Source organism: Lolium perenne, chromosome 7 (assembly GCF_019359855.2).
Source record: "Lolium perenne isolate Kyuss_39 chromosome 7, Kyuss_2.0, whole genome shotgun sequence".
NCBI classification, from domain to species: Eukaryota; Viridiplantae; Streptophyta; class Magnoliopsida; order Poales; family Poaceae; genus Lolium; species Lolium perenne.
The window spans coordinates 54,224,688-54,249,956 of record NC_067250.2 but is presented as its reverse complement, the minus strand read 5'-3'; the positions used below and the strand labels follow the sequence as shown (position 1 = coordinate 54,249,956).

The 25,269-nt window shown below is 45.9% G+C and overlaps 4 protein-coding genes across 5 annotated transcripts; 3 read left to right on the top strand and 1 right to left on the bottom strand.

Moving 5' to 3' along the window:
- Positions 1-4,854: 4,854 nt before the first annotated feature.
- Positions 4,855-7,768, top strand: LOC127317487 (uncharacterized). Its single transcript, XM_051348040.1, has 6 exons — positions 4,855-5,077; positions 6,136-6,171; positions 6,266-6,467; positions 7,195-7,273; positions 7,370-7,487; positions 7,612-7,768. Exons 1-6 carry the CDS (start codon positions 4,905-4,907, stop codon positions 7,637-7,639), a joined length of 636 nt encoding a protein of 211 aa, XP_051204000.1. The 5' UTR covers positions 4,855-4,904; the 3' UTR covers positions 7,640-7,768.
- Positions 7,769-15,519: 7,751 nt separating this feature from the next.
- Positions 15,520-18,810, top strand: LOC127317489 (uncharacterized). The gene is made up of 12 exons (XM_051348042.2): positions 15,520-15,896; positions 15,982-16,054; positions 16,205-16,279; positions 16,387-16,497; positions 16,613-16,652; positions 16,726-16,789; positions 17,401-17,503; positions 17,609-17,704; positions 17,804-17,833; positions 18,095-18,191; positions 18,295-18,379; positions 18,458-18,810. Exons 1-12 carry the CDS (start codon positions 15,625-15,627, stop codon positions 18,579-18,581), a joined length of 1,170 nt encoding a protein of 389 aa, XP_051204002.1. The 5' UTR covers positions 15,520-15,624; the 3' UTR covers positions 18,582-18,810.
- A 178-nt stretch (positions 18,811-18,988) lies between these two features.
- LOC127317488 (monocopper oxidase-like protein SKU5) lies at positions 18,989-22,129 on the top strand. Its single transcript, XM_051348041.2, has 5 exons — positions 18,989-20,093; positions 20,191-20,556; positions 20,642-20,720; positions 21,217-21,422; positions 21,521-22,129. Exons 1-5 carry the CDS (start codon positions 19,075-19,077, stop codon positions 21,627-21,629), a joined length of 1,779 nt encoding a protein of 592 aa, XP_051204001.1. The 5' UTR covers positions 18,989-19,074; the 3' UTR covers positions 21,630-22,129.
- Positions 22,130-22,979: 850 nt separating this feature from the next.
- Positions 22,980-24,970, bottom strand: LOC127317490 (U-box domain-containing protein 39). 2 transcript variants are annotated; one of them, XM_051348045.2, is made up of 2 exons: positions 24,509-24,970; positions 22,980-24,466 (listed from the first exon to the last, which is right to left on the bottom strand). In XM_051348045.2, the coding sequence occupies exons 1-2, from the start codon at positions 24,898-24,900 to the stop codon at positions 23,227-23,229; spliced, it is 1,632 nt and encodes a 543-aa protein (XP_051204005.1). In that variant the 5' UTR covers positions 24,901-24,970; the 3' UTR covers positions 22,980-23,226. The 2 variants fall into 2 exon arrangements, with proteins under 2 accessions (XP_051204005.1, XP_051204004.1); XM_051348044.2 differs by having other exon boundaries at positions 22,980-24,970.
- Between the last annotated feature and the right edge of the window lie 299 nt (positions 24,971-25,269).

Sequence of the window (25,269 nt, the reverse complement as noted above, 5' to 3'; positions counted from 1 at the left end):
CGGCCCGATACCAGGAAAGTGGGTCCCACATGTCTTGTGGGCCGGCCCTTTTGCCTGTTGACCGGTCAAACGAGTGCATTCGGCCCGGCCCACATGCTTAGTGGGCCGGCCCATTAAAGTTTTGACCAGTCAACCTTAGAGGTTAGGCCCGGCCCACGTAACTAATGGACCAGCCCAGCTATATAGTTGACCGGTCAAACTAAGTCAGCTGGCCCGGCCCGCAAACTAAATGGGCCGCCCGCTTAAGACGTGGCGAGCCTCGTGTGGGCCTACCATCTACCACGGGGTTTCGGTAGGTTAACGCCGTTAACTTCGCTTAACGGCGCGTCGCCACGTGTCGGTTGCATGACGTCGCGATCAACGGGCTCCCGGAAACACTTGGGCAACGGTCCGATTTTCCGTGGCGGAAGGGCGCCCAAGCGCGACGGACCGAAAAAATCGTCGTAGGACTTTGCGTGACGCAGTTTCCACAACAGAACCCATATCGTCGGGTTAGGCCCATAGGCGACGAAAAATACCCCTTAGCGGACGATTTTGAGACGTTGTCTATCAGAACTTTTCTTGTAGTGTCTTTTCACATTCAAAGTTCAAATCCTGGGAGAAGTATCTTTTCTTAGGATTCCAAATCTCCGTTGTCTATTCGTTCAAGTAACATTAAGTTATATCATGAACCTTGGCAGTTCAGTAGCCAATGCTCTTTCCCTTCCTTTGGTTTGTACCTAAAGTTCTAATCAATTCACACGTTGTGTGAATTCGTCAGTCATCTAGGCCCCAGCCTTTTGGGTAGACAACAATAGTTTCATGTATCCTGCCCGAAGAGTGACTATGATTTTGAAATCCGAAGTTGCTCTCGTTGGATAACTATTCGTGCTTCTACGAGTCACCCTCTCTAAGAGTGCTTTGTCATGGTATCAAAGGCAGTTTAACTCCTCGCTGCTTTGTCCCTTCGTATTCTTGTCAAGCGTGGAGCAATTGCCTACCAAAATTTAAAACTTCTTTCGTCTCCTCCGTTACCTTGACGTGTTTCATGTTTGTCAGCTCAAGAGTTGTTTCTAACCACTCCTTCCATGAGTTGACCATGAGATACTCGATCTTCGTGAAGATCCATCATTCCAGAGTTATTCCCTCTTTCCTTTAGAGTGAAGAAAGCAAAATGAAGAGCTCTTCATGGTGTTGAGGATCAATTTCTTCATGATGTCGTGAATCAACCTCTTCAAGAAGGAAGATTGTCGTGGTATCGACAATATCGTTGAAGACCGGTGTAGTCCTTGTTACTTTCTCTATTCCTACCTTGGAATCTCGGGACGAGATTCTTTTAAGGGGGATAGATCTGTAACACCCCTGTTTTTGCAAAACCTAGATTATGGTTTGATTGTGCATCATTTGCATCATGATGTTTTCCTAAGAAAAATGCATGAAATAATTTGAAAACTCAAATGTTGGTTTAACTCTTACCCTATTTCAAATACTTCAAAATGTTTCAAAACTTCCAAACAGAAGTATTTGAACCTTCAAATATATCTTAGAAAGGTCCCTGGATATTTTTTGGTAATCTTCCAAAGAAGTTTGAATCATCAAATCTTGCAATTTTAGTTCTGTTGTAAAATATTCAGAAAATACCCAAAAGCTAGCAGGCCTTTTTGCAAAATCTTCTTGTCTTCTTCGTTGGACAGGCAGGCAGCTGCCTGGCAGCACCTGGTGCCTCGCGAGGCCACCTCCTGCTTGCCTCTGTGGACGAGGAGACATCCTGCAGAGCTCCTGCGTCCGCTGAGCCTCGTCCTTATCCTCTCCCGCGCGCGTTGCTTCTCTTTTCCCCTTCTTCTCTGCGAGCGCCCCCAACCCTAGCTCGCCGGCCATCGCTCGCCCCCGCCGCTACAGGTCTCCCCAAGACTAGCCGCCGACGCCATCCTCTCCGCCTCGTCGCCACGACCCTACCCGTCGAAGGAATCGACGCGGGGTGCCCTGAATCGGCCCCGCCGCTCCCTTCTTCCTCGAGTCCGGCCGCCGGCCAACGGCTCGATGCCGGCGCTACGGACCTCCTCCGGCCTCCCCGTCGCCTCCATCCTGCTCCTGGTGAGCTTATGGTGCTCACGCACCCCTTCTCCCTCTCCCTCTTGCCCTGTCCCGCCGCCGCCACGAGCACCCGCGCCCGCCGCCGTCGGACATGGTCGCCGGCCACGCTCCAGCGACGCAAACGGAGCGGCGCCGCCACCAGCATGCTCGCCGCAGCCGCGCGCATCTAATGCGCCCTTCCGCGCGTCCAGGGACGCGCCACAGCGCCGCCACAGTGTGGTCTCCGGCGCGGTTCGCCGGAGTTGACCACCGGTGTTGACCGCCGTGGGACCCACCGCCCGATTTTCCTCTTTTATTTTCTTATTTTCTGTAAATTGATAAATATATGACATGTGGGGCCCGTCGTCAGAAATTTAGCCATTTCCGTAAATATTTAGAAAAAGAATAAAACCCTGACATGTGGACCCAAGTCTGTCAAGTTTTTATTAATTTCCAGGATTTTCCAGAAATGATTTAAAATGAATAAAACTTGTAAAATTCATAACTTATTCATTTTAAATCAGAAAAATATGTATAATATATCAAAATTTTCAGAAAAATGAGATCTACAACTTTGTTACAAAATCATGCATTGTTAAACAACTTTAAACCCTAGTTGTTTTAGAAGAACTTAATCAACCCCTTTGAGGCTCCGGAACTACTAACCCTAGTTCCGTCGAACCTCAATTAAATTGATGATGTCTTAGGGTTAACTTCAATACCTTTAACATGTCATATCATCATCCTTGTATGCGCATTGCATCGATGCCATGTGTTGATTGTTCCTTTACCTTTCCGGTGTTTGCTTCTTCGCGATCGATAGAGCAAATGCCCGAGACGATGAAGATGGACAACGGCGAAGATCAATACTTGTCCATCGACGAACAAGTCAAGCATGGGATCTCCGAAGATCCATATTGGTTTGTCAGGGACAAAGGCAAGCCCTAGCCTGGTTCATATTATGATTTCGAAATGCTTTTACTTCTGGTTCCTACATATTGCATACGCTTTCCAATATGTTTTATCGGCAGGTATAGTTATCCTATGTGTGTTGCATTTACCATCCTTGTAGCCTAAATACTCTGATCCACTGCTCCTAGCAAGACTAGGTTTGAGCTCGTGTGCATCGCTAGAGCCGTTATATCGATTATGCTTAGCCATGCTTAGTTGACGAATTCTGATTCATCCGGTTGATGAATCAGAGCTGCGAATGAACCTAGTATGGCAGGATGACGTGGTAAGATCAGTAATGTTAATAAACATGTTTAAAGGCTTGGATGAGCCGCCACATGGGGATGTGGTGATTTGACTCGTTCTCGCCGATACTAGGACCTGAGGTTCTCGCCTTCGGAACCAAGACTGAGCGTACAACCACACGGGGCCCATGGGAACCCCTTGGCCCGAACTTGCCTAGCTTACCCATGAGTCAATTAGTTTGCGAGTTCCATTTGGCATTCTGCATGGCGAAGGCGAGGAAAAGGTTTTCAAAGGTGCATCATACAGGGATGTGGCTAGGGTGAAGGATGCTGGAGGCATTGAACTGGATCCCCTGCACACAATGACCGGGACCGCCTCGGAGAATGGCTACCTACGATGACGGAGCTCCCCAGTTAGATTGACTCATGGAATAGGCGAAGCAAGGGAAAGGTTTTGGTCGACCACCCTCTGCCGGCACACCAAGGAAGTGTGCTAATGTACTGGCGTTAAGAGTCGGTCGGCGCGTGTGGGTAAAGTTGTACACCCCCGCAGGTAAATCTTTTCGGTGCCGTGTCCACGGTACACGGACGACTTGGTTAACTACGTCTTGCTCATCGATAACTTGAACCTAATCGTAAAACTTGGAATCAATGTGTGATAAGGATCCCTCCTCAGGGTATCGAGGGGGTGCTCCTAGTTGATAGGTTCAGCTGATGATGAAGATTCGGTGGATTCAATATGATGATCAGTAGAGCTAGAAATATCGCTCTCTTATCCCCTTTTAAAATGATCTGAGTAGACGAGCTTCTGCTCCCTCTTGTTTTATAAAGGAAAACTGGCTTTCCGCAAAATAAGCTCCACATAAAGCCTCGCATACCCGCTTTGCTAACAGGTTGTACTAAGTCTTGCTGAGTCCCTGTACTCAGCTTTACATGATTTGTTTCAGACGAAGACTCTCCAACAATTGGTGGTTTTTAGGTCAACATCGACGAGTAGCTTGGGATTCCCAGGTGGCAGCCTGGAATCTATGGGCTGGGACGTCGCCGTTATGCTCCTGGCCTCTTAGGCCTTTTGCTATCTTGCTATTTAGAATAGCATAACTTCGCTTCCGTTGATTGATGAAATGTCAGGTCAGTGACCTCTGCTTGTAATACTTTGGTTTTTCGCTCAGTTATGAGCTTGTATTACTCTTTGAGTCGTAGAGTCACTGTTGTGTTACCGATTCTCACCCTGGAGATCTAGGTTAGGCTTTGTCTAGCCTACGACCTCCGGGGTCCCCACAGGTATCAAGTTGTTATTCTGGAATGGAGGCAGCAAGAGGAATTTCACTGATTTGAACCAGTTATACGTAGTTACTAAAACCCTGTAAAAATTGACGAGAAATTCTTGCAGTTTTCTTGCTTTCCACCTTTTTTTTCCCAGACAACCCGGAGTTGATAGACACTATCTCAATTTCTGTTTCTAGGCTCCCATGCTGCAAACAGAAGTTGTACGCTTGCACGCATGATTGAACGCAACGCAGCCCATCCGTCCCTATCGTCGTGTCTCTTCGTTCTTCCTATCCAAAACGAAAGAAAACAAATATAAATGGCGCCGTGGGAGCGACAGCGAGTCCCACTCCCACACGAGACGACAAACCAACCAGGGAGCGAATCATGCGTTCCCCTGCCTGTCTCCTCGCCCTCGTCGCCGCCCTCCTCCTTGTTCTCTGCCTTCCGGCCCCCGCCGTCGCCGGCCGCCCTCTCGTCGCCCCCCGCAAGCCCGCCCCGGCCGAGGCCGCGGCCACCGCGAGGTGGCTCGCCGCGCAGAACACCTGGGGCGTCCTCAGGTTACCCCTCTGATCCCTTTGCTCTTCCTGTTCCGAGCGCCCGCGTCCGCAAGTCGGTTACTGAACTCCTTATTAGCAGCATATGGTCTGATCGAATTGGCGACTAGTGATTGCTCGAGGTGCCTTCATTTTGGGACATTGTTGCGATTCTGCGCACTGTTGACTTAGGAGTCTTTCGTGGATGTCTGAGATTAGATACTGATTTGGCTGCCACGTGTCATACACTCATACTACTTCAGAGTATGAGAGGTAGAATTTGGATAAATTTTACTCTCCATTTGACAATTGAAGTTGGAGACTCGCAGTTCACAGAGACCGATGCTACTCTGAAACCCACCAGCCACTCTTAAGACGTCTGTTAGTCTGAGTTCAGTCTCTATACACTCATCATCCAAACTGATTGTGCATCGTTGATATCTGCAGTGCGAGAGGATGCACGTAGTAGATCGGTGTATGTCCATCTTTTTGAGGAAGTTAAACGCCTGATTAGTCTCCGTGAAGTTTGTTTCATCAAGATTACTCGAGATCAGAACAGGGTTGCTCACAGTCTACCAAATTTGGGTAGAACTGTTGGAAGTACTGACTATTGGGTACGTCACACTCCAGAAACGATATCACACCTGGGACTAGATGATTGTAATTCGTTGTTTGAGTAGTAAAATCTCAAGTGTTCTTCGCAAAAAAAAAAAGCTGGATCCCCATTCTTTAAAAAAGTAATGACAATAAGTCTCATGTGACACCTTGATCTCTATAGTCCAAATTTGACCCAAGCAACTAGCTAGTATAAATATAATCATTTACATGTTTTAGGACCGCTGAATCTGGATATCATGGCTAGACAGCCGTAGGTTATTTTCGGTGGAGGGAAGGTGAATGATGACAAACAGAACATCGCCTCTATCTCCAATATACATCTGGGAGGAAAGAGGATTCAGAACTGGGATTCAGTAGACTTGTTTGTTTGGTTCTTGCTAAGATTATCACAATTCCTTCAATGTCTAATTATTCATGTCTATTTGACTGGGGTGCTCACTAATGCTTTCTGATGTCGTTTGCAGCACAATATCAAGTGATCTAGGTGGTTCTCCTTTTGGGTATTCCCAACTCTCAAACTTCTGCAAATCACTAAAGCATATACTTGTCTGATTGCTGAACTCAGTTCCCTGTTTTTTTTTTTTCTGCGCAAAGCAATGTAGTATCATACAGTGATGGAGTGCCAGGTGAGAGCCATGGAATCCCCTACTTCTATCTGACTACTCTGGATCCCACTGCAAGAGATGCATTGAAGGATGAGAGGACTTCCTTTACCCTTAGCGAGTTCCCTCTTGGCACATGCGGGGAGAAAGATCCTGAAAACCCATCATGTGCAAAACTTACTCTTACTGGAAAGGTACTAATTTAATACACCTTTGATAAGATGAATATCAAGTGTTGATTATCTACTTATTTTCCTGTTCCTTAATATTGGCATAACTTGAGTACTCTATTTCTCATTTCGATGTTGAAATTCGCTACTCGATTACTTGGCTTGAATTGTAACCATGGAAACATTATGTACATCTTGGGCTATAAGCTGCATATTCATAAGCGATTATTTGTCCCCACTTCAATTGGTGATTCTAACGCTTTTGTATTTTCTCATAATTGGGTATTACCAAGGGGAAAAGGGGGCTAGTGGAGAACTTAACCATATTGGTAGCAGTAACATTTAAGCATCGTAGCGACAAGTTGATGTTATTAGTGCCCATAATGGTAACCAACAAAATAATTCAATTGAGTATGTTAATGTCTCAATATTTTTTCATCATCCTATTCCTTCCTAGCTATGCCTCTAAAAGTTCCTCACATGATGAGCGAAAAAACATTAAGTTTATCACAATGTGAGTTCAGACAATGAAGTAGAACACCTCTATTATGTACTAAGAGTACTGTATGTTGTGGAGACTGGGTAGTACTATACGCTTGTCATAAAGAATTGTAGTACCTCCGTTCCTAAAATATAAGATGTTTTCCTAAATATAAGACGTTTTGGTAGGCTAAAATAGCCTACCAAGGTCTTATATTGTGGAACACAGGCGATACATTGCACATGAAGTAACAATTTTGTGTATCTGCAGTTGAAGGTGGTTGACCTTCAGTCACCTGAAGCGGATTCAGCCAAAACAGCACTTTTTAGCAAACATCCTGAAATGGAGGGTAAACCTACATTTATCATTTCCTTGTATCTATGGCCAATGTTATATCAACAAGGTTTTCTTCTTATCTGAACATTCATCTGTTGCTGTTTGACAGGTTGGCCAAAGAACCACAACTTTGGGATCTATAAATTGGAAATCGAAAACATATTCCTGATCGATTGGTTCGGGGGTCCTAAACCTATATCCCCTTCAGAGTATCTTGAATATGGAAAGTGAGTTACATGGAACCTTTCAAATCCGAGTTTATAATATACATACACAATATTTTGTAGTACCAATATATTAGTGGTTCGTCGTTGAACATGTTCCTCAACATATATCTTGATTTATATGCAGGGACCAGGGCTCACTGATGTTCTTTTGAGTGGTGAATGCGTCTGAAATACATATCATTGCCCTGTTTACTTATGCTTTCTGGAAAGGAACTACTCTCAATGTACATACTGATACTGTAAAGACATACGAGTTAAATAAACACGTGATATTATTGATATTTTGTTTGTCGCCTGCCGGAGAGGCTTATGGTTATGGTTCGTCCTAGCACTTTGAAAGCGTCGTTGTAGTATGAGTTCTTGAGGTATCAAATCGCATGATAAGGGTGTATTTTTTTTCTTTGCGAAAATATAAGGGTGTATTGTTGGTAATTAAATGGAATTCAGTGAGGTAATAATGCTCTTTTGTTTGCCTAAAATACTCATTTTTGCTGATGAAAGCATGGATTGTGACATTAGTTCGTAGTACTAGATTTACCAGAACAGTACATTTTCCTATTTTGAGGCGATTTTCCTGAAGTCTTGTTCCTTAATAGCACGCAACATATTTTTTTTGTAGATAAAAGGCATATACACTAGTAGAAAAAGGGGCCTTCGTCCGAAGCTTTAGTTTCGGCTGTGTTTAGGCACAGGGCTAATGTGAGCATTAGTCCCGGTTCCAACGACTAGGACGCCACATGGACACGACCAGCTCTAGTCTCGGGTCAAAAGGGACCTTTAGAACCGGTTAGAGATATCAATCGGGACTAAAGACCATCATCCTTGCCAGAGTTTTCAAACGGGACCTTTACTGCCGGTTGGAGATACTAATCGGGACTAAAATTCCGAGAATTACAAGGGAGCACACGGGTGCCACATCCCCCCATGCCTGTCATTGACATCTGTCCCGGGACCATGCTGTACACCATGCAAATATGTAGGTATAGTGCAGTGTATTGATCAGTTCTATTGCCCTATACCCACACTATTCCGTACCTAGCTGGCCCACTTAGACAGAGCTGTGGCAGGAGACTCGGTGTGCAATAGTCAATAATGCAGTTGGGCACAGCCCTCATAATATCTGTTCCCTGTACCGAAGGCACAACTACTCCATCTGCTTCATTAATTCATCTTCTTCCTAGCTTCATCTTCTTCCTTGCTCCGCCTCCCTTTCTTCACACACCCTGTTCATGTACTGAAAAAGGTGAGGACATCAACCATCGATTCCTGTACTGAAAAGGCCCGAGTTAGTGCTAGGGAAGCTGTAACATCCATGTCCCATCCAGCAACTCGTCCAGGGAAAAACGGGTCCTGCTCCGTTTAGTGTCTGATTATCTCATGCATGCAACTCTGGACAATACTATTTTTCAGTTCTTCAATATGTTCCCTTTGTTCAACTCAGTCACAAATCATGTCGACCTCCAACTATGCCACTAGGTCCGTCATGCTTACTGTCGGACAGCTCCCTTGCCATTGATGAAGTCCTCTACCTCTACCAGAAGAAGGTCTAACGTGTTAACTTAGCAATAATAGAGATGTTAGCTCCCATCAACATGTAATCCCCTTTCTAATCACTACTGATACTACCGTACATGTCAGTTCTAAAACTACTGTTCGCCGGAGCTCAGGTGAGAGGAGGAGAAGGCAAACCTGATTTTAATGGTGTGGCGGCGTGGGAGGGTCGGCGATGGCTGGTGTTCACATTCAACTTAGGATTCCTGTACTAGCATGTACCCAACCGTTTCTCATAAGTGCTACTGCAGGAATCACTGTACCGGGACCCGCGATATTCCGATGTGTCAGGTAGAGACTCTGGTATTCAGATGTATTCTGAGTTGATGGATTGTGTCAGATATTTTTCTTACTTTCACCGCAACAATCTCAAAGCAAATCTATGCGGTGGATCTATGGTGGTGTGTGGCACCCATGAGCCAAAAGTCCGCGTTACTAAAATTCCCTCCTATATAATCATTGTCCCTGGCTCTCCTCTTCCTCCCTGTTTCTCCTCTTTGTTTTCTCCCCGAGCTCGAGTTCATTCCCATTTTTTTCACGATCTGTCAAGATTTGGCGGTCCCCCATCTATCCAAGGGTTCTAAAAGGTAAGCGACTTCATCCTTTCATTTGTCATGGCTAGTTTAGCTCATTTCATGCTCTAGAAGTAGAGGGGTTTGTGGGTTTTAGTGTGGGAGTAATTATGCGAGAGTTTATTTGATTTATATGCAATTTGAGCTTAAATTAACTTCTTAGTTTGCATATGTGTAGATGTGGTTTACTTAGTAATTGATCAAAATGAGTACGGAGTAGAATTTTTTTAAATCAGTGCATAGTTTATTTTTTATTTTTGCAATAATAATATTTATAGCCATATAGTTGTTTTGTTTTAAATTCCATGTGTGTTGTAAGTATGAGGCATGTTCTTGGTTGTTGCTATGGCCGATGATTATACTTTAGCACCATCTAGTGAGAAAAGATGTTATAAGCTTGGGATGGAGGTATTATGTGTTGATAAAATACATGTGTAGTTCATAATTTAATTATGTATTTGATTCCTATTGTTTTTAGTTAGTAGTATGTTGCATGAGAAAGACACGAAATCCTGCCTATATTTAAAAGTTACAATCGACTTATGCATTGTGATTACGTTTAGAGTGTTGGGGCATGGGACTAATTTTAGCATCGTGATCTCTAGCTAGCTAGCTACTTGATCGAGACACATTAATTAATTTGGTCACTACTCTACTTTGGTTTTAATGTTATGAGCTTGTATTAATTTGGTCACTTCTCTATTCATGATGTTCTGTAATGGTTTTTTTTTTGAGAAACACAGTGCAAACGCATACGCTCACATACACGCGTATACACTCACCCCTATGAACGCACACACGCACACCCTACCCCTATGAGCACCTTCAGAAGACTGAGCCGGCGGATTGGATCTTGAAATTGACGAAGTCACCACATGCGCCTCGCTGTCGATGGGAACGTCGCCTCCCACTGAATGAATATTCCGCCTTTATGAGACACACAGATGTCAAACCTGGGGTTTGAACTCTGGTGGGCTGGGGGTACAACCATCCTCCTAACCACCCAACCTCAGGTTGGTTCTCGTTCTGTAATGGTTTTTGATATACTTAATTATATAATGCAGATGAACCGGCAATGGATGTACGATGACCCGTCGAGTTCATTAATGGACTGCATTATTTTATCGGTATGGCTGAGACAAACAAGCGTAATGGTTTTATGTGTTGTTAAGAATATGAATGCTTACTCTTCCTAAAAAATCCTTCACTCCCATCTATTTCGGTTCGGTTTCATGTCTGACTATAATTGTTGGACCAAGCACGGAGAAAGATGGGTTATGAAGGAAGAAAATGAAGAGGAAGAGCATGATGACAACTACTTTAGGTTCTCTAAATACGGTGATACTTCAAAAATGTTGGAGCGCATGTTAGAGGATTATAAAAAATGTTGTACCCAAATTACGAAGATGGCAACAAAAAACTGGATAGCACAGTGGAATTGCTGCAATAAAAGGCAAAGAATGATGTATTTGACAAGAGATTTGAGAAGTTATTGAAAACTAGTTTGATGCCCGTGCGTTGCTACAGCTACTATAGATTTTCTCCCAGTATGTCAATATAATATTTGCAAAAATCCTGTTTATGAAAAATGCCAGAATATATTCTAAAACCTACCCCCTCTGTTCTAAAAATAAGCCGCTCAACCTTTTCTAGATACGAATGTAACTACACACTAAAAATATATCTAGATACAACAGAAAAACTTGACTTGAGCAGCTTCTTTTGGAAAAAAGAGAGTATAATATTCTACAATGTTTAAAATACATTTTGATAAGCTTAAGCAAGCGTATCAAAAAATTCTTCCTTGGCTCATAAACATCTATATTACAACATACTCCATGCGTCAGGTTCAAATACGAACCTGTGCCGCATCGGCGCTGGTTGATGGGTTCGTTGCATGGAAAATAAAAAATTTCTACCGTAAACATGAACAAAAACCAAGATCCAATATAGGAAGAAGCAAGATCTAATCTACAAAGATCGAACCAACGAGATGTATGTGAGATCTAATTCAGTTAGCACACAATAAAGAAACATGTTTAACGGAATTGCATGCGCAAATTTGTTACAATTAAGCGTCCACAACAGCACCTAAAGATCTAAATATTCTGCATCGTTTGATGCCTTCTGATGTACGTCATTTCCCCCCTCCTTAGCACTAGGATCAACCAAAAAAAAATTTAACACAGGATCAAATCTGATCATCTCCTTCCTTTTTTTCGAGGATTGAACATTTCCTTCCTATTATGCTATGTTAGCAGCAGGCTATCAAATTAGTTGTTACTCTCCTTTATCGAGACATCTCTAGGCTACACTTCCTTTTCTCCCAACGATCCGATCAGTACATCTCAAAAGAAAAGCGCCCCGGTTTCCGGGGACAGGACTGCCCATCTCGATCCACCTCCTGCGCACCAGCTTTGGCTCCCATATCACGCAGTGCCGCCCCTCGCACCGCCCGCCCTCCACTCATCCTGCCCCGTTTCTTGAGTCTGGACGGCCATGTGCCGATGCCCCTCTCAATCCGTGACATCTGCTCAAGAACGGCTGAATTAACGGGGGTTCAGTGAGAAGGATAGCGGCGGCAGCACCATCGACTGAGGAAAACAGGAGCCGGATGCCTCCTGTATTCCTTGGATTCTGCATCTCGGTGCCATGTTCGTCGTCTGGGACCTCCTCAACATCTACAACAAGCTGGTCCCCTTTCACTTCATCGATTGCATCATTTTATGTTTGATCCTAATCCACTCTCTCAAAGTTGTGCTCTGCCCTTACACTATCACCATTTTCCAGTTCGCTAGTTCCTTCTTCATCATCCTGATTGGCTGCGATAAATTAATCTGCACGTGGAGCCAAGCCTCTCCCTTCAAGAGGCGTATGAAAAAAAAAATGAATAGACTGCAACGTTGATCTGTTTCCTTTAGTTGATTGTGTAATACCCCCTCAGTCTAAAAATGGGTGTCTCACTTTTATCTATGTATCTAGATGCATTTTAGTTAGAGACACATCCATATCTAAATAAAATTGAGACACCTATTTTTAGACGGAGGGAGTAATAAATTTCCTTTGTTTTTTGAAAATATCATGAATCACTTTCCAACTACACGTTTTCTACTTTTTATAGAAAAACATTGGGCGACATAAATCTCTTTTTAGTTATGACTACCATATCATTTTTATTGTCACCCCCATAATTGTTATATCTAAGGCATGAAGTTTAGACCATTGTACCTACAAATCACTATAAGCTTTTCCTGCACGCAAAAATAGATAGATTGAGTTGCCTCTTTTTTCAAAATTGAATTGTACTTAAGGTGGTCTACAATAGCAGTTACAATGTTTCTATTTTCTTTCTATGCAGGTTTAATATAATTAATTGGCTAGAATATCACCTGTGCCTTTATGTTGCAAGTTTTCTTAAACGGGTCACTGCAACCTTTGTGCCGCCATATCTATTATCCAGGACTGGGCGGCCACCTCCAAAAACTAAATTTTCATCGCATTATCTAACAAGTCACCTAAGCCTCCTTCATTATAATTTGTTTGTATTGTTAAGAGATATATTATTGGTGATTGTTACTTCAAGTTCTGTTGGAAAATATGAGTGGTAATAGTCCTTCATGCTCTGCAATGTAGATGGTTGATGTAATTGACATAAAGCTCATTTCCTACGAGTGGAGTTGATTCAAGGGGGGAGCCCTGCGATGACCATGATCACTACATCAACAAGAAATGTATCTATCTTGTCCATTTAAGATGGCATATAGATAGGAAAATTTAGGGTGGGAATGTAAACACGATAAGCCATACATTACACTATAGTGTTTCAGTTGTTGTTTCTGATCCATTTGTCAATTTGGTAATGGTGCAATATTTTTTAATGATTGCAGTACAATATGTTCATTGAAAATACCTATATGAAGTGTAATTTCTTTTCCATATGTTGCTAAGTGGGAAATGGTTTTTAAGTTGTTATTTTACTAGAGAACTCCATATTCAACTATATCCTATCAGCTATGGCTCTGCCTCCCACACTTGCAGTTCCCTTTAAATTCTGTGTGCATTTTGAATCAAGTGTTTTGGAATCAGAGAAAAAGAAAATGTTGTGCAGTGTTGACTCCGGACAATCAGCAGCAGGACAGGGGCCTTGTACAATTTTTCTGTATGTTATTGCTCAATTCAGTTGAATGAACCATGCGGTATTCCAATTTCATGTATGTGCTTGTTGTCACATTTTCTCTAGCCGTATAATTTTCAAATGCTCGTCATTTTTGCAGAATGCTTTGACTGCTGATCGGGTATGCACACCATCCATAACAAATACTTGAAACCACTTGCAAAAGATGTAAGCATTTGGATTTCCCTTTCATGGTCATTTTGCACCTATGGTCAATCCATCCTTTTGATTTAAACACAGCAGCTTATCAGCACTATCCTCTAATACTGATATTTAATGTAAACTTGCAGATGGGCACACATCCGCTAGAATTGAGAGTATCAGGACATGTACAATGGTGGAGAAGGCATGATTTCTCATAGCCATCCACGTCATCTAGAGAAAGCAATAGATATAAGTTGTACAACACATTATCTCTTGTTATCATCTCCAGAAATTAATGATAATTAATTAATACTATATGGTAAGAAATTAATTTGCTAAGGGAAGACAGATGGTACAACACATAAAATAGTCTTCCCTTATCTTCTAAGGGATCATCCTTTGGCTAAGGGAAGCCAATCTTCTCTTTCTTATTTCTCTCTCCTCCACTAAGCAAAAATCCTACGTGGCAGCTTTAAAGGGAAGGCTGATGTCACCCCATTGTACATGCCCTCACCGCAAAAATAACCGTGTAAGTCCAAGTCCCAGAGCTATCATATCTTCTCACCCTGATCATGTCTAATATTTTGCACGCATCAACTATACTCTCTTTTAACAGAAGATTGGATGAAATACATGCAAGTCAAAATCTGCAGAAAACAGAGACACTACTTGTCAGAATTCTGCAAGTAATTAAATATGTAGAAAAATAGAGACAATACTTGTCAAAAGATGTATTTTGGTGAAAAACCGACACATCATGACGGGTTGCTGGAATATTGAATGCTGAATAGTTTGCAACTTGCTGATAGTGCCTTTGTGTGTGGACTTGCTCAAAGGGCTAGGAGGTTAGAATTCCATAATAGATTAGTTAGTATTAATCATTGTACCTGAAAAAGCACCACAAATAGATTACGCCCTTCTCCATTATACCTTTCGCAGTTGACGTGTTAGCTTCTCAAGAATTGGCTGTTTGTTGTGGTGACTTCTAACCAAGAAAATGTGGCATGTTTGTTGTTGTGACATCTAACAAAAAAATGTTCTAACTATAATCTGTACATGATCTAAACAAGCTCTATTGTGAACATAATTTTCTCCATGGCTCTACTAAACGGGAGCGTGAACTCAGTTGGGAGAGCACTCGAAATATGCCGTTAGCCATGTCTCTCATGTAAAGACCCATAAAAAACTAGAGACTAAGCGACTAACAACTTGATCAGTAGTAGCATTCTCATATAATGGATTGAGTGGGAAAAAACCACCAAGTTTTACACGATCAAAGGAATATGACATTATTAAAATTGTTTTCCCAATTTTTTTTGGCTTCATAGATTATAGACGAACAAAAATAGATATTATCGACGCTTAAAAAGAAAGCACCAACATAAGAAACGATGTTTTTGAAAAATATCCAAAAACATACAATAGCAGCCGTAGCAACGCACAAACATTCAACTAGTACTAGTACTGTATAGTATATAGATGATAAAAGACGATGATTCTAAAGAATAACAAATCGCAGATACACCGAGGCCCACTTGAGGCCCGTCTCACTCTCCATTGAGGCCCAGCTCCTACTCAAAGCCTCTCTCCTTCCGGCCAAGCCTTCCTTCCTCAGTATCCCACCCCTCCGCTGCCGACCCCCGCCGCCGCCTCGCTCCTCTCCTCTAGCCGCCGACGACCCACCGACGAGGAGGAGATGCCGCCACTCGCATCCAAGCGCCGCAAGGCATCACCTTCCCCGCCGCCCTCCGAGGCTTCTTCCGACTCTGGAAGCGACTCCGACCTCCATCTCCACGACCACTCCGACCCCGAGGAGGACGACAGCTTCTTCTCCGCAAGGAGCGCCGCCGATGACGAACAAGATTCCGACGAAGACGAGCAGGAGGAAGAGGACGACGAGGAGGAATCTGATGATGGTGAGATGGGGGAGCTCGAGCAGGAGTATCAAGCCCTCCAGGCCAATCAACAGTACGTAATCTCGCCCTTCCACCTGCCCTCTACATGCCTCACTTCGCATGCCTAATTTACTTGAGAATCTTTCTTCCACCTGCAGAAGCATTCTTCAGACGTTGAAGCAGCACCGAGACGACGACGTCGCGAGAGGCCAGGCCGTCAAGAACCAAAAGGTCCTTTTTCCTGCATCTCCTATATTGGCCAACATAGCATGGACTCATCATGATCGTGTGCAATGGCTATCCTTCACCAGTTCGCCTCCACTGTTTTTAAGCTTTCAAGCTGTTGACCTTAATTTGCCTCCAATTTCTGTTCAACTGAAGGCCCTATGGGACAAGACCCTGGAGATGAGATTCTTGCTGCAAAAGGCGTTTTCCACTTCGAACAAGCTTCCCAAGGTCGGTCTTTGTTCGGTCGATGCACGCATCTTCGTCTTAATTGCTGCTACTGTTCTAGGATGCAGGATCATTCAGATGTGTGTATTGTTGCAATTGTGTTCTTGCAGGATCCCAACAAGTCAAGATTCTGTGGTTATGATCAGGAGATAGAGGAGGCATATGTTGAGCTGCTGGATTCATCGAAACAGACTCTCGGTTGCATGCTGGAGCTGCAGGAGGTTTGGCTGCCTGCTCTTTGCTTCTCTGTCTATGCAACACTATAGTAGTCCTTGCAATGATTTCCCAGGCTTTCTTACTTTGTGCAATATGTATGTGTTCTGCAACTTACTGTAGGCTTTACTGGAGAGGAACCAGGCTGCAAAGGCTCCGAATGGTAGTAGTACTGTCCACTCTTTCTCATTTTGAAGGAGGCCTTTAAATGTTTGTTAATCTTGACTTAATGGCAGATAGAGTACCTGAATCGAATGGAGAAAATGACGAGTGGCTGGAAGTACAGAAAGTGCAGACAAGGTAACCTTTTGCAATAATAGAAACTGTGATGAAGTACCGTGGCATATATTCTTCAGTATGTTGCAGTGTTCTTACATAGCCGCAAAAGATTTTTTTTTTGTTAATCAGCACTGTGCAGTTGTACACTTGTATGCTTACCACATCGTGTCCATTGAATTTGTTGTGCTTTAATACTGATAATCTAAACTCTTACCTAGTCTTTTAATATTGTCGTTTCTTAAATGTCTTTGAGCTAGTGAATTGTTCGGTTTGCTCTGTCAGTATTTTCTGGTTTCAACCTTAAAAGACCCTATCTTTTCTGGGTTGCTATTGCTACTTATCCCTGATTAATGTTGGTGCATTTGGCAACCTGCATTCGGGCAAGCATCCTCTATGAAAAGAAATTAGTTACACCATATTGGCATATGTGTAGCTTAGCACACACAAAATAAGAATACACAAAATAACATAAATGCATTTCTGTTTAAAAAGCAGAAATTGGAAACGAAACTATTTATGTCAGTTCTAGAATTTATCAGATTGCAATTGTGTGTATTTTGCATGGGCTTTTTCAATTTGACTTCCTACACAGATACAAAACAAACCAGGGATTGATATCATGATTTTTCCAGGATAACCCCTTTCAGAAATACTGAGATAGATAAATGGCAGAGGAAAACACAGGTCACAACTGGCGCTGCTGCACTGAAAGGAAAGTTGCACGCATTTAATCAGGTTGGCTGAAGTTGTATTTAGCTACTTCTAGTACTTTGTAATTGTGTAACAAGCCTAGTTCTAATAGGCTAAAACCTTTGCTTCTTTTCTGTTGTATGAGAACAGAACATAAGTGACCAAGTTGCTGGTTATATGAGAGACCCAAGCAGGATGATTAACAGGATGTATTTGAGGAAATATGATGTTGGTGTATTTGGAGAGGTATTTTAGATTAGATGCATCTATTATGAAGGTACACAAGTCATGCTTCTACTTCTAATTATAATGTTTAATTTGTGAGCCTTTTCATTCACTTTGCAGAGTCCAGCAGAGCCTGCTGTTACCGCGGAGGTATGAGTAATTCTCCATTCTTTACTTGGAATTATTTCAAGCTTGCCTGTCTCTCATTTTTTCTATTATTAGTTGTTTTTGTTATGTAAGTCTAGTGTATAGTTCATTTATTTCATTGAGGCAAAAATTCATGTATCTTTTGATTATCTATTTCCACTCATTAATTAAATTAGACTAGTTCTGGTGATCTCTGCACTCATAATTAGACACCAGGGGTAGTGCACTTCTTGGTCTAATATCTTCACCCATGTTGTAATTCAGGGGAAGACTGTGGAAGGTGATCCTGAACTTGTTGATGATTCAGAATTTTACCATCAACTTCTCAAGGAGTTTCTCGAGTCATGTGATGGAGCATCTGGTTAGTATTTTATCCAACTATTGCGCATCTGCACTTGTTGTTTGTGCCCAGAATGTATTGTACTGATGAACTATGCTGCTGCACACAAACACAATGCTTGCAGAGTCTGCATTTTATGCTCTAAGAAAGAAGCAGCACAAGAAGAGAAAACTTGTTGATCGCCGGGCTTCAAAGAGCAGAAAGATAAGGTAGACTACTTACTTTGGGAGTAGTTGATGTTTCGTCCCTGCATTTGTTCTTGACTTTTATTACGTGGTTCTCTTCAGGTATAATGTCCACGAGAAGCTTGCTAATTTCATGGCCCCGGTTCCTATGACGGTTCCTCCGATGGCTTCGAAATTGTTTGAGAGTTTGTTTGGGATGGGCAACCAGAAGCCAACGACAGTCTGATTTAAGAGGCGACTCAAAGTTTCGACATTAGAGAAGGTTCAGCTGGCCTGCTTTTTTCTGCAGTTTTAAATTGTAATATGTAATGACGATGCTCGTAGAAATAGTAATTCAAAAATGTTGAATCGCTTGACCTGAAAAGTGCATTTCTGTTGCTGTGTAAGCTAGTTGCTATCCGATGGTAGTATATGTAAAACTGAAAGTAATACAAATACTGTGCCCCATATTCTGATCTTGAACGTGTTTTTTTTACGGAGTAAATTTCTCTTGGGACAACGATGACTATGATTTTCTGCTTTGTGTTAGTGTCCTTGAAGGCCATTAGTTTTTGTAGGGCCTGGCCAGGCTGGGCTGGGCTTTGTCTGAAGGCAGAAAGCAGGCAAAGCAAATTGTCCCCAATTTCAGGCTACTTTCCCTTTCCTCTGTTTCCGCTTTCTTGCTCTGCTTCCCACTCCAACTCCACTTCAGTCTTCAGTTCAGCTGGCAGCACAAAACAATGGCGCTTCTCCTCCTCCTCTTCCTCCTCTCCGGCTGCTACTCGGCGCAGGCGGGGGACCCCTTCGCCTACTTCGACTGGGAGGTCTCCTACCTCACAGCCCGGCCGCTCGGCGTCGCTCAGAAGGTCATCGCCATCAACGGCCAGTTCCCGGGCCCGCCGCTGAACGTCACCACCAACTGGAACGTCGTCGTCAACGTCCGCAACGCCCTCGACGAGCCGCTCCTCCTCACCTTCCACGGCCTCCAGCAACGCCGGACGCCATGGCAGGACGGAGTGCTCGGGACCAACTGCCCCATCCCGCCCGGCTGGAACTGGACCTACACCTTCCAGGCCAAGGACCAGGTCGGCAGCTTCTTCTACTCCCCCTCCGCCTCCCCGCTCCACCGCGCCGCCGGCGGGTACGGCGGGATCGTCGTCAACAACCGGGCCGTCATCCCCATCCCATTCCCCTTCCCGGACGGTGGCGACCTCACCCTCTTCATCGGCGACTGGTACGCCAGGTCCCACCGCGACCTCCGCAGGTCCCTCGACGCCGGCGCGCCCCTCGGGCCTCCCGACGGCGTGCTCGTCAACGGGCTCGGCCCCTACCGCCACAACGACTCCCTCGTCCCTCCCGGAATCGTCTACGAGCGGATCAATGTCGACCCCGGGAGGACCTACCGCCTGCGCGTGCACAACGTCGGCGCCTCCGCCAGCCTCAATTTCAGGATCCAGGGCCACAGCCTGCTCCTCGTCGAGACCGAGGGCTCCTACACCTCCCAGCAGAACTACACCAACATGGACATCCATGTCGGCCAATCCTACTCCTTCCTGGTCACCATGGACCAGAACGCCAGCACCGACTACTACGTCGTCGCCAGCGCGCGATTCGTAGATGCCAGCACCGTCGATAAGCTCACCGGCGTCGCCATTCTCCATTACTCCAACTCCCAGGGTCCAGCCTCCGGTCCCCTCCCTGATGCCCCGGATGACCAGTATGACACCGCATTCTCCATAAACCAAGCAAGATCCATCAGGCACGCCTTCCTTCCTTCCTCTATGCTAGCAAGTACATTTTGGTTTGTGTTCATTTGGCTGGATGATGATGCTCATTCTTATCCTGAACTGTTTCAGGTGGAATGTTACCGCTAGCGGTGCCCGCCCGAATCCGCAGGGCTCATTCCACTACGGTGACATTACCGTGACCGATGTGTACTTGCTGCAGAGCCGACCGCCGGAGCTCATAGACGGGCAACTGCGCTCTACCATAAACGGGATCTCTTACATCGCCCCATCCACCCCGTTGGTTCTTGCGCAGCTATTTAACGTCCCTGGAGTGTACAAAATGGATTTTCCTAATCATCCGATGAACAGGCTACCTAAAGTCGACACGTCCATTATAAATGGCACATACAAAGGCTTCATGGAGATTATCTTCCAGAACAATGCCACGACGGTGCAGAGCTACCACTTGGATGGATATGCGTTCTTCGTCGTTGGGTAGTTCTGTCGTAGCACCCCGAATTCTCCTCTGCTTCGTCCAGGACTGCATTGCTTACTTCTGGTTGGTCCTTCTCATTTTCAGGATGGACTATGGATTGTGGACTGAAAACAGCCGAGGTACCTATAACAAATGGGATGGTGTTGCGCGCTCCACAATCCAGGTGCTAAAATTCATGTCTTCTTTATTTATGGTTGGCTACTTGTATGGTCTGTAGAAACCCAACAAATTATACTTCATATATTTCGGTGTGATAGGATATTCATAGAAATAAGTAGTACTAGTAACCTGAGAAAAAAAGAGGATAAGATATGCACTTTGTGTTTCTGTCAGTGGTGTTTGAGCGTCATCTAATATTTGTTGGGAGACTCCCAGAAATGGCAGACAATAGCTATCATCAAAGATGTTTATGTGTGCCTGACTGAAGAAAATGTGTCTTGTGTATAGTGATTAGATTAAATAAAGGCTGGTTCATATCATTTGAGATATGGTATGGCTAAGGACACTCAACCAACCCCTTTTGGGGTTAGCAATTTTAATGTCATATGAAAAATCATGTAAGCGATGAACTGCAATGACTGACAGAAACTAACTCTGATCGATTATTTTGTAATGGGTTTGGTTGGTTGACTGGGAATGTTTGTGCACGGCAAATGTAGGTATTCCCGGGCGCTTGGACTGCTGTGCTTGTGTTCCTGGACAACGCGGGTATATGGAACCTGCGGGTGGAGAACCTGGACAACTGGTACCTGGGTCAGGAGCTGTACATAAGTGTGGTGAACCCGGAGGAAGACCACAGCGCCAACACGGGGCTCCCTCTTCCGGACAACACTATCTTCTGCGGCGCACTCTCGAGCCTACAGAGGTATATATATACGTTTCTTCTACTCTTTGTGGGTAGGAACGGTGATGGACCCGTAGTAGAGTAACATGCCAGTAACGTTGGGTTTATTGGCTACACAGAGAACAGTCTCATAGGTTCCAGTACTCGGGAGCTTCACGGGCTAGGGAGATGGCCTCTGCGGCAGCTGTTTTGACAGTATGGCTGGCTGTTATTTGGTTACAATGGTAGATAGACAAAGAGGATGATAGATAGAGACATTGGATGAATCTGTGTAGGGTGAACAGGAGGAAAGGAGATCAAGAATTTCTGGTGGAGAGACAAAGAGGATGGATAGCACATATGGTTGCGGATCAGCTCCCCGGATGCTTCATTTTTGGTTAGGCTAAAGCAATGGATGGATGCCCCGAATTGTGAAGGCAATGCCCCTTGTAATAGAGTAGATGGGCTTTGAGGAAACCAATCCATCCATTCAAATATGTGTTGTAGAGTTTCCTGTGTATTTACTGCTTCAAATTCTTCCTAGTTGTTGTCAGCTGTGGACAGGAAGTGGGCATACACATATAGATATACCAAGTTGATCTTTCTTCTGAATGAGTACTAAGGACGGAGGGAAGGAGCAATGTGTTTGAAATCCAAGCATTTTATGTTGGATTTTTTGATCTCAATAATTGTAATCGTGTATGTAGATGCAGCCGTTGACTGAGGTTAGTTGTTGCCGTTGTTTCCCCTGATTGTGTGTTAGATGTTTAGTCTGGTTGGCAGTTGCTGCTCCTACCCAAGCTGTTGCTCTTGGTGTCTTTCTTCCATATTTTCGCACGGCCAAGCAAGCAGCAGGTTGCTGGTGGTTCGGAAGCGTTGTTCTAGCAGGCGTGTTTGGCATGTAAAATGGAAGCGGTTACACACGGTGTATTGGTGGTAATAAAATGGATATCTGTGAGGTAATAATGCCCATTTTCGGTCGCCTAGAAAGTGCTCCATTTTTGCTGACAAAAGCATGGAATGTGACATTGGTTCGTACGGAGTATATTACTAGAATAGTAGCACACCACTTATCAAAGCTGTGGTTTACACGAAGTCTTGGTTCTGTTCCTTGTATCACGCGACATCGTGTTGAACTGTTCGAGCCGCGTTGTACTGAATTGAATAAATTACCTGTAGTTGACCTGTGGCAATTTGACCGATTTCTATACTGTGTTTTGTGGTAACGCGACGAGGATTTGCTTATTATATGCTTGAATTTCTCCAGCACCATGATGTGTTTGAAACATGTTTTTATCGTTTAAAAAAGTTGTGTAAAGAATCTGAAGAGAGCTGAATAGCTGAGCGGCATCTGTGAATTTTGCTTGCTCTGTTTGGTGTAAGTTCAGTGCTAAAGGCAGTCTTTCTTCACTATTTGTTCCTTTCAACACATGAGTTTGGTCAGCAAAACGTTCAATCACTATTTGTGTTCCTGAAAAGCAGATGAAATCACCAGGTCATAAAGAGTGAACTTGGGGATGATATATAAAATGTGATCTCAGAAGCAAGATAGGCATCAACAAGCGTAAAGAGCAACGATGAGAGATGCAAAAGCCAATGTGACAAATGTACCGTTGTTTCTTCTTTAATCACAATTACATTTACACAACATGAACGAACACCTACATAGATCCAATAAAATTACAGTTCAATTGGAACAAAAGAATTCAGCTAAGCATCTCCACGAACACCAGAAGTTCCAACTGTATGGGCTAATGGGGAAGGAATACCAGCCAGCTGCTCCAAACACTGGAATAAACAAGAGGCGTGCGCGCGCGCGCGCGCAAGGAGAAGACTTTTGACTTTGTCAGAACTGGGTGGTGTTTGACCCGGACGTCCCGCCGTGGTTGCCTCCCCGTTGGTGCGGCGGCCGCCGGAGCGAGACCAGCCCCTCCGACACGATGCTCGCGTCGCCCCACTGGCTCCCCAGTATCCCCGACGCCGTGAACGGCATCTCGTCGTCCTCCCCGCGCATTGCCCGGAGCGTGCGCCGCGCCATGTCCCGCCCGACCCCGCCGCCGTCGCACTCCGTCACCGGCGCCAGCGCCTCCTCGACGCCGGCCGCGCGCGCGAGCCCGCGGAACCTCAGGCTTCCCTTGCTCATCCCGTACAGCGCCGATATGCAGTACTCCTCCTCCGAGCTCCCCGGCGCCGCGGCGCCGCTGAGCATGACCCCGACCACGGCGGCCACCGCGCCGCCGTCCATCAGCGCGGCCCGACCTTCCGGGCACCCGGCTAGGTTCGCGAGGATCATCAGCGACAGCTTCCGCAGCGCGGCGGCGTCCGCGTCGGCCTCGCCGCTCCCGCGGCCCCGCGCCTCCGCCGTGGCCAGCAGCGTCCGCACGACCCCCGGCGTGCGCGCGATCTTGGACCGGTTCATCCCGGCGAGGGAGACGTGGTACAGCGCCATGCCGGCCTCCCGCCGCGCGCGGTGCCCCGCGCCGCCGCTCGCGAAGAGCTCCAGCAGCGGCGGGATCGCGCCGAGCACGCCGATGGCCGCGCGGTTCTCGTCCTCCACGGCCAGGCTGTAGATCGCGCCGGCCGCGTGGTCCCGCGCCTCCGGGTGGCCGACCCGCAGCACGTCCACGAGCGGCGACACCGCCCCGGACCGCACGATCCGCACCTTGTTCTCCGCCTCGAGCGACAGGTTCACCATGGCCGCCGCCGCGTTGGCCTGGATGCCGGCGTCCCCGGACAGCAGCATCGGCCGGAGCGCCGCGAGCAGGCGCGGCGTGCAGAGCTGCAGCCGCATCTCCCTGGTCTCCCGCGTCGCCTGCCGCAGCGACGCCATCGCCTCCCTCTGCTCAGTTGGGCTGGTGTCCGTTGCGCCGAGCACGGCCATGATCTCCTCCTCCACGGAACCGCTCCTCTGCTTGGGCTCCTGCGGAAAGTCGTCGCCTGAGACAGAGCGGTTTCTTGTCCGGACGGAGGCGGGCTGTGGTGGCCGCCCGTAGTTGGACTGCGGCCTCTCCTCCTGGCTCGGTGGATCGTACTGAAACTGCGACGACCTCTGCTCCTGGCTCGGCGGCCCGTACTGAGACTGCGACCTGGACTGCTCCTGGCGCGGCGGCCCGTACTGAGACTGCGACCTCGACTGCGGCATGAGGCGTCGGACGATGTCGCCGGCGGTGTCGAGGGAGAGCGGGGAAGGGTGGGGAAGGCCGAGGCGCTCGCACCAGTTGAGGATGGCGGAGCGGAGCGCGACGTTGGGGATGAGCACGAGCGGGGAGGACGGGAGGTCGGCGACGGCGGGCGGGTAGAAGGCGAGCGCGGCGCAGGCCTGGATGCAGGCGCGCTCGATGGTGCGGCCCGGCGGGACGATGACGGGGTCGGCCATGAGCGTGCCGGAGATGGGGCAGAGGAACTCCGGCGGCGGGTCCATGGTGGCGGTGAAGGAGGAGGAGGGGGAGGAGGAGGCGGAGGAAGGCGGCGAGGGGGAGGAGGCCGTGAAGGGCCTCCACCGCGACCGGGCGGTGGCCATTGGTACGTGTCGGGCGTGTTGGCAGAGGGCGATGGCGATGGCGCGCGCTTGATTGTGACGACGAGGTAGCTAGCTAGGTTGGCTGGTTTTTAGCGACGGATAGTCATGGATGGAGACTCCATCGCTGCTTCCGGACGCGCTCTTGGGAGGAAATAGCACATAACACCAGTTGTTGGTGAATCTTTTGCATAGAACCACAGGTTACAGTTTGTTTTGCACAGAACACCATATTTTCCTATAATTTTTGCAAGAAACACATAAAACATAATTAGCCTATTTGACACAGCAATTAGAGGAGTGGTCTGGTTCGATCAATCTGGTTCGACCAGTATATTCTTCTACTAACCAAGTGTTGTAGTGTAACGTGCA

Excerpts from the sequence above, each read along its gene's own strand:
- LOC127317487 (XM_051348040.1), top strand. The coding sequence starts at position 4,905 with ATGCGTTCCCCTGCCTGTCTCCTCGCCCTCGTCGCCGCCCTCCTCCTT. Across the intron at positions 6,468-7,194 it reads AACTTACTCTTACTGGAAAG|TTGAAGGTGGTTGACCTTCA; the intron begins GTACTAATTTAA and ends GTGTATCTGCAG. Across the intron at positions 7,488-7,611 it reads GAGTATCTTGAATATGGAAA|GGACCAGGGCTCACTGATGT; the intron begins GTGAGTTACATG and ends ATTTATATGCAG.
- LOC127317489 (XM_051348042.2), top strand. The coding sequence starts at position 15,625 with ATGCCGCCACTCGCATCCAAGCGCCGCAAGGCATCACCTTCCCCGCCG. Across the intron at positions 16,790-17,400 it reads GTACAGAAAGTGCAGACAAG|GATAACCCCTTTCAGAAATA; the intron begins GTAACCTTTTGC and ends TGATTTTTCCAG. Across the intron at positions 17,834-18,094 it reads AGCCTGCTGTTACCGCGGAG|GGGAAGACTGTGGAAGGTGA; the intron begins GTATGAGTAATT and ends GTTGTAATTCAG.
- LOC127317488 (XM_051348041.2), top strand. The coding sequence starts at position 19,075 with ATGGCGCTTCTCCTCCTCCTCTTCCTCCTCTCCGGCTGCTACTCGGCG. Across the intron at positions 20,094-20,190 it reads AACCAAGCAAGATCCATCAG|GTGGAATGTTACCGCTAGCG; the intron begins GCACGCCTTCCT and ends GAACTGTTTCAG. Across the intron at positions 20,557-20,641 it reads TATGCGTTCTTCGTCGTTGG|GATGGACTATGGATTGTGGA; the intron begins GTAGTTCTGTCG and ends TCTCATTTTCAG.
- LOC127317490 (XM_051348044.2), bottom strand. The coding sequence starts at position 24,900 with ATGGCCACCGCCCGGTCGCGGTGGAGGCCCTTCACGGCCTCCTCCCCC.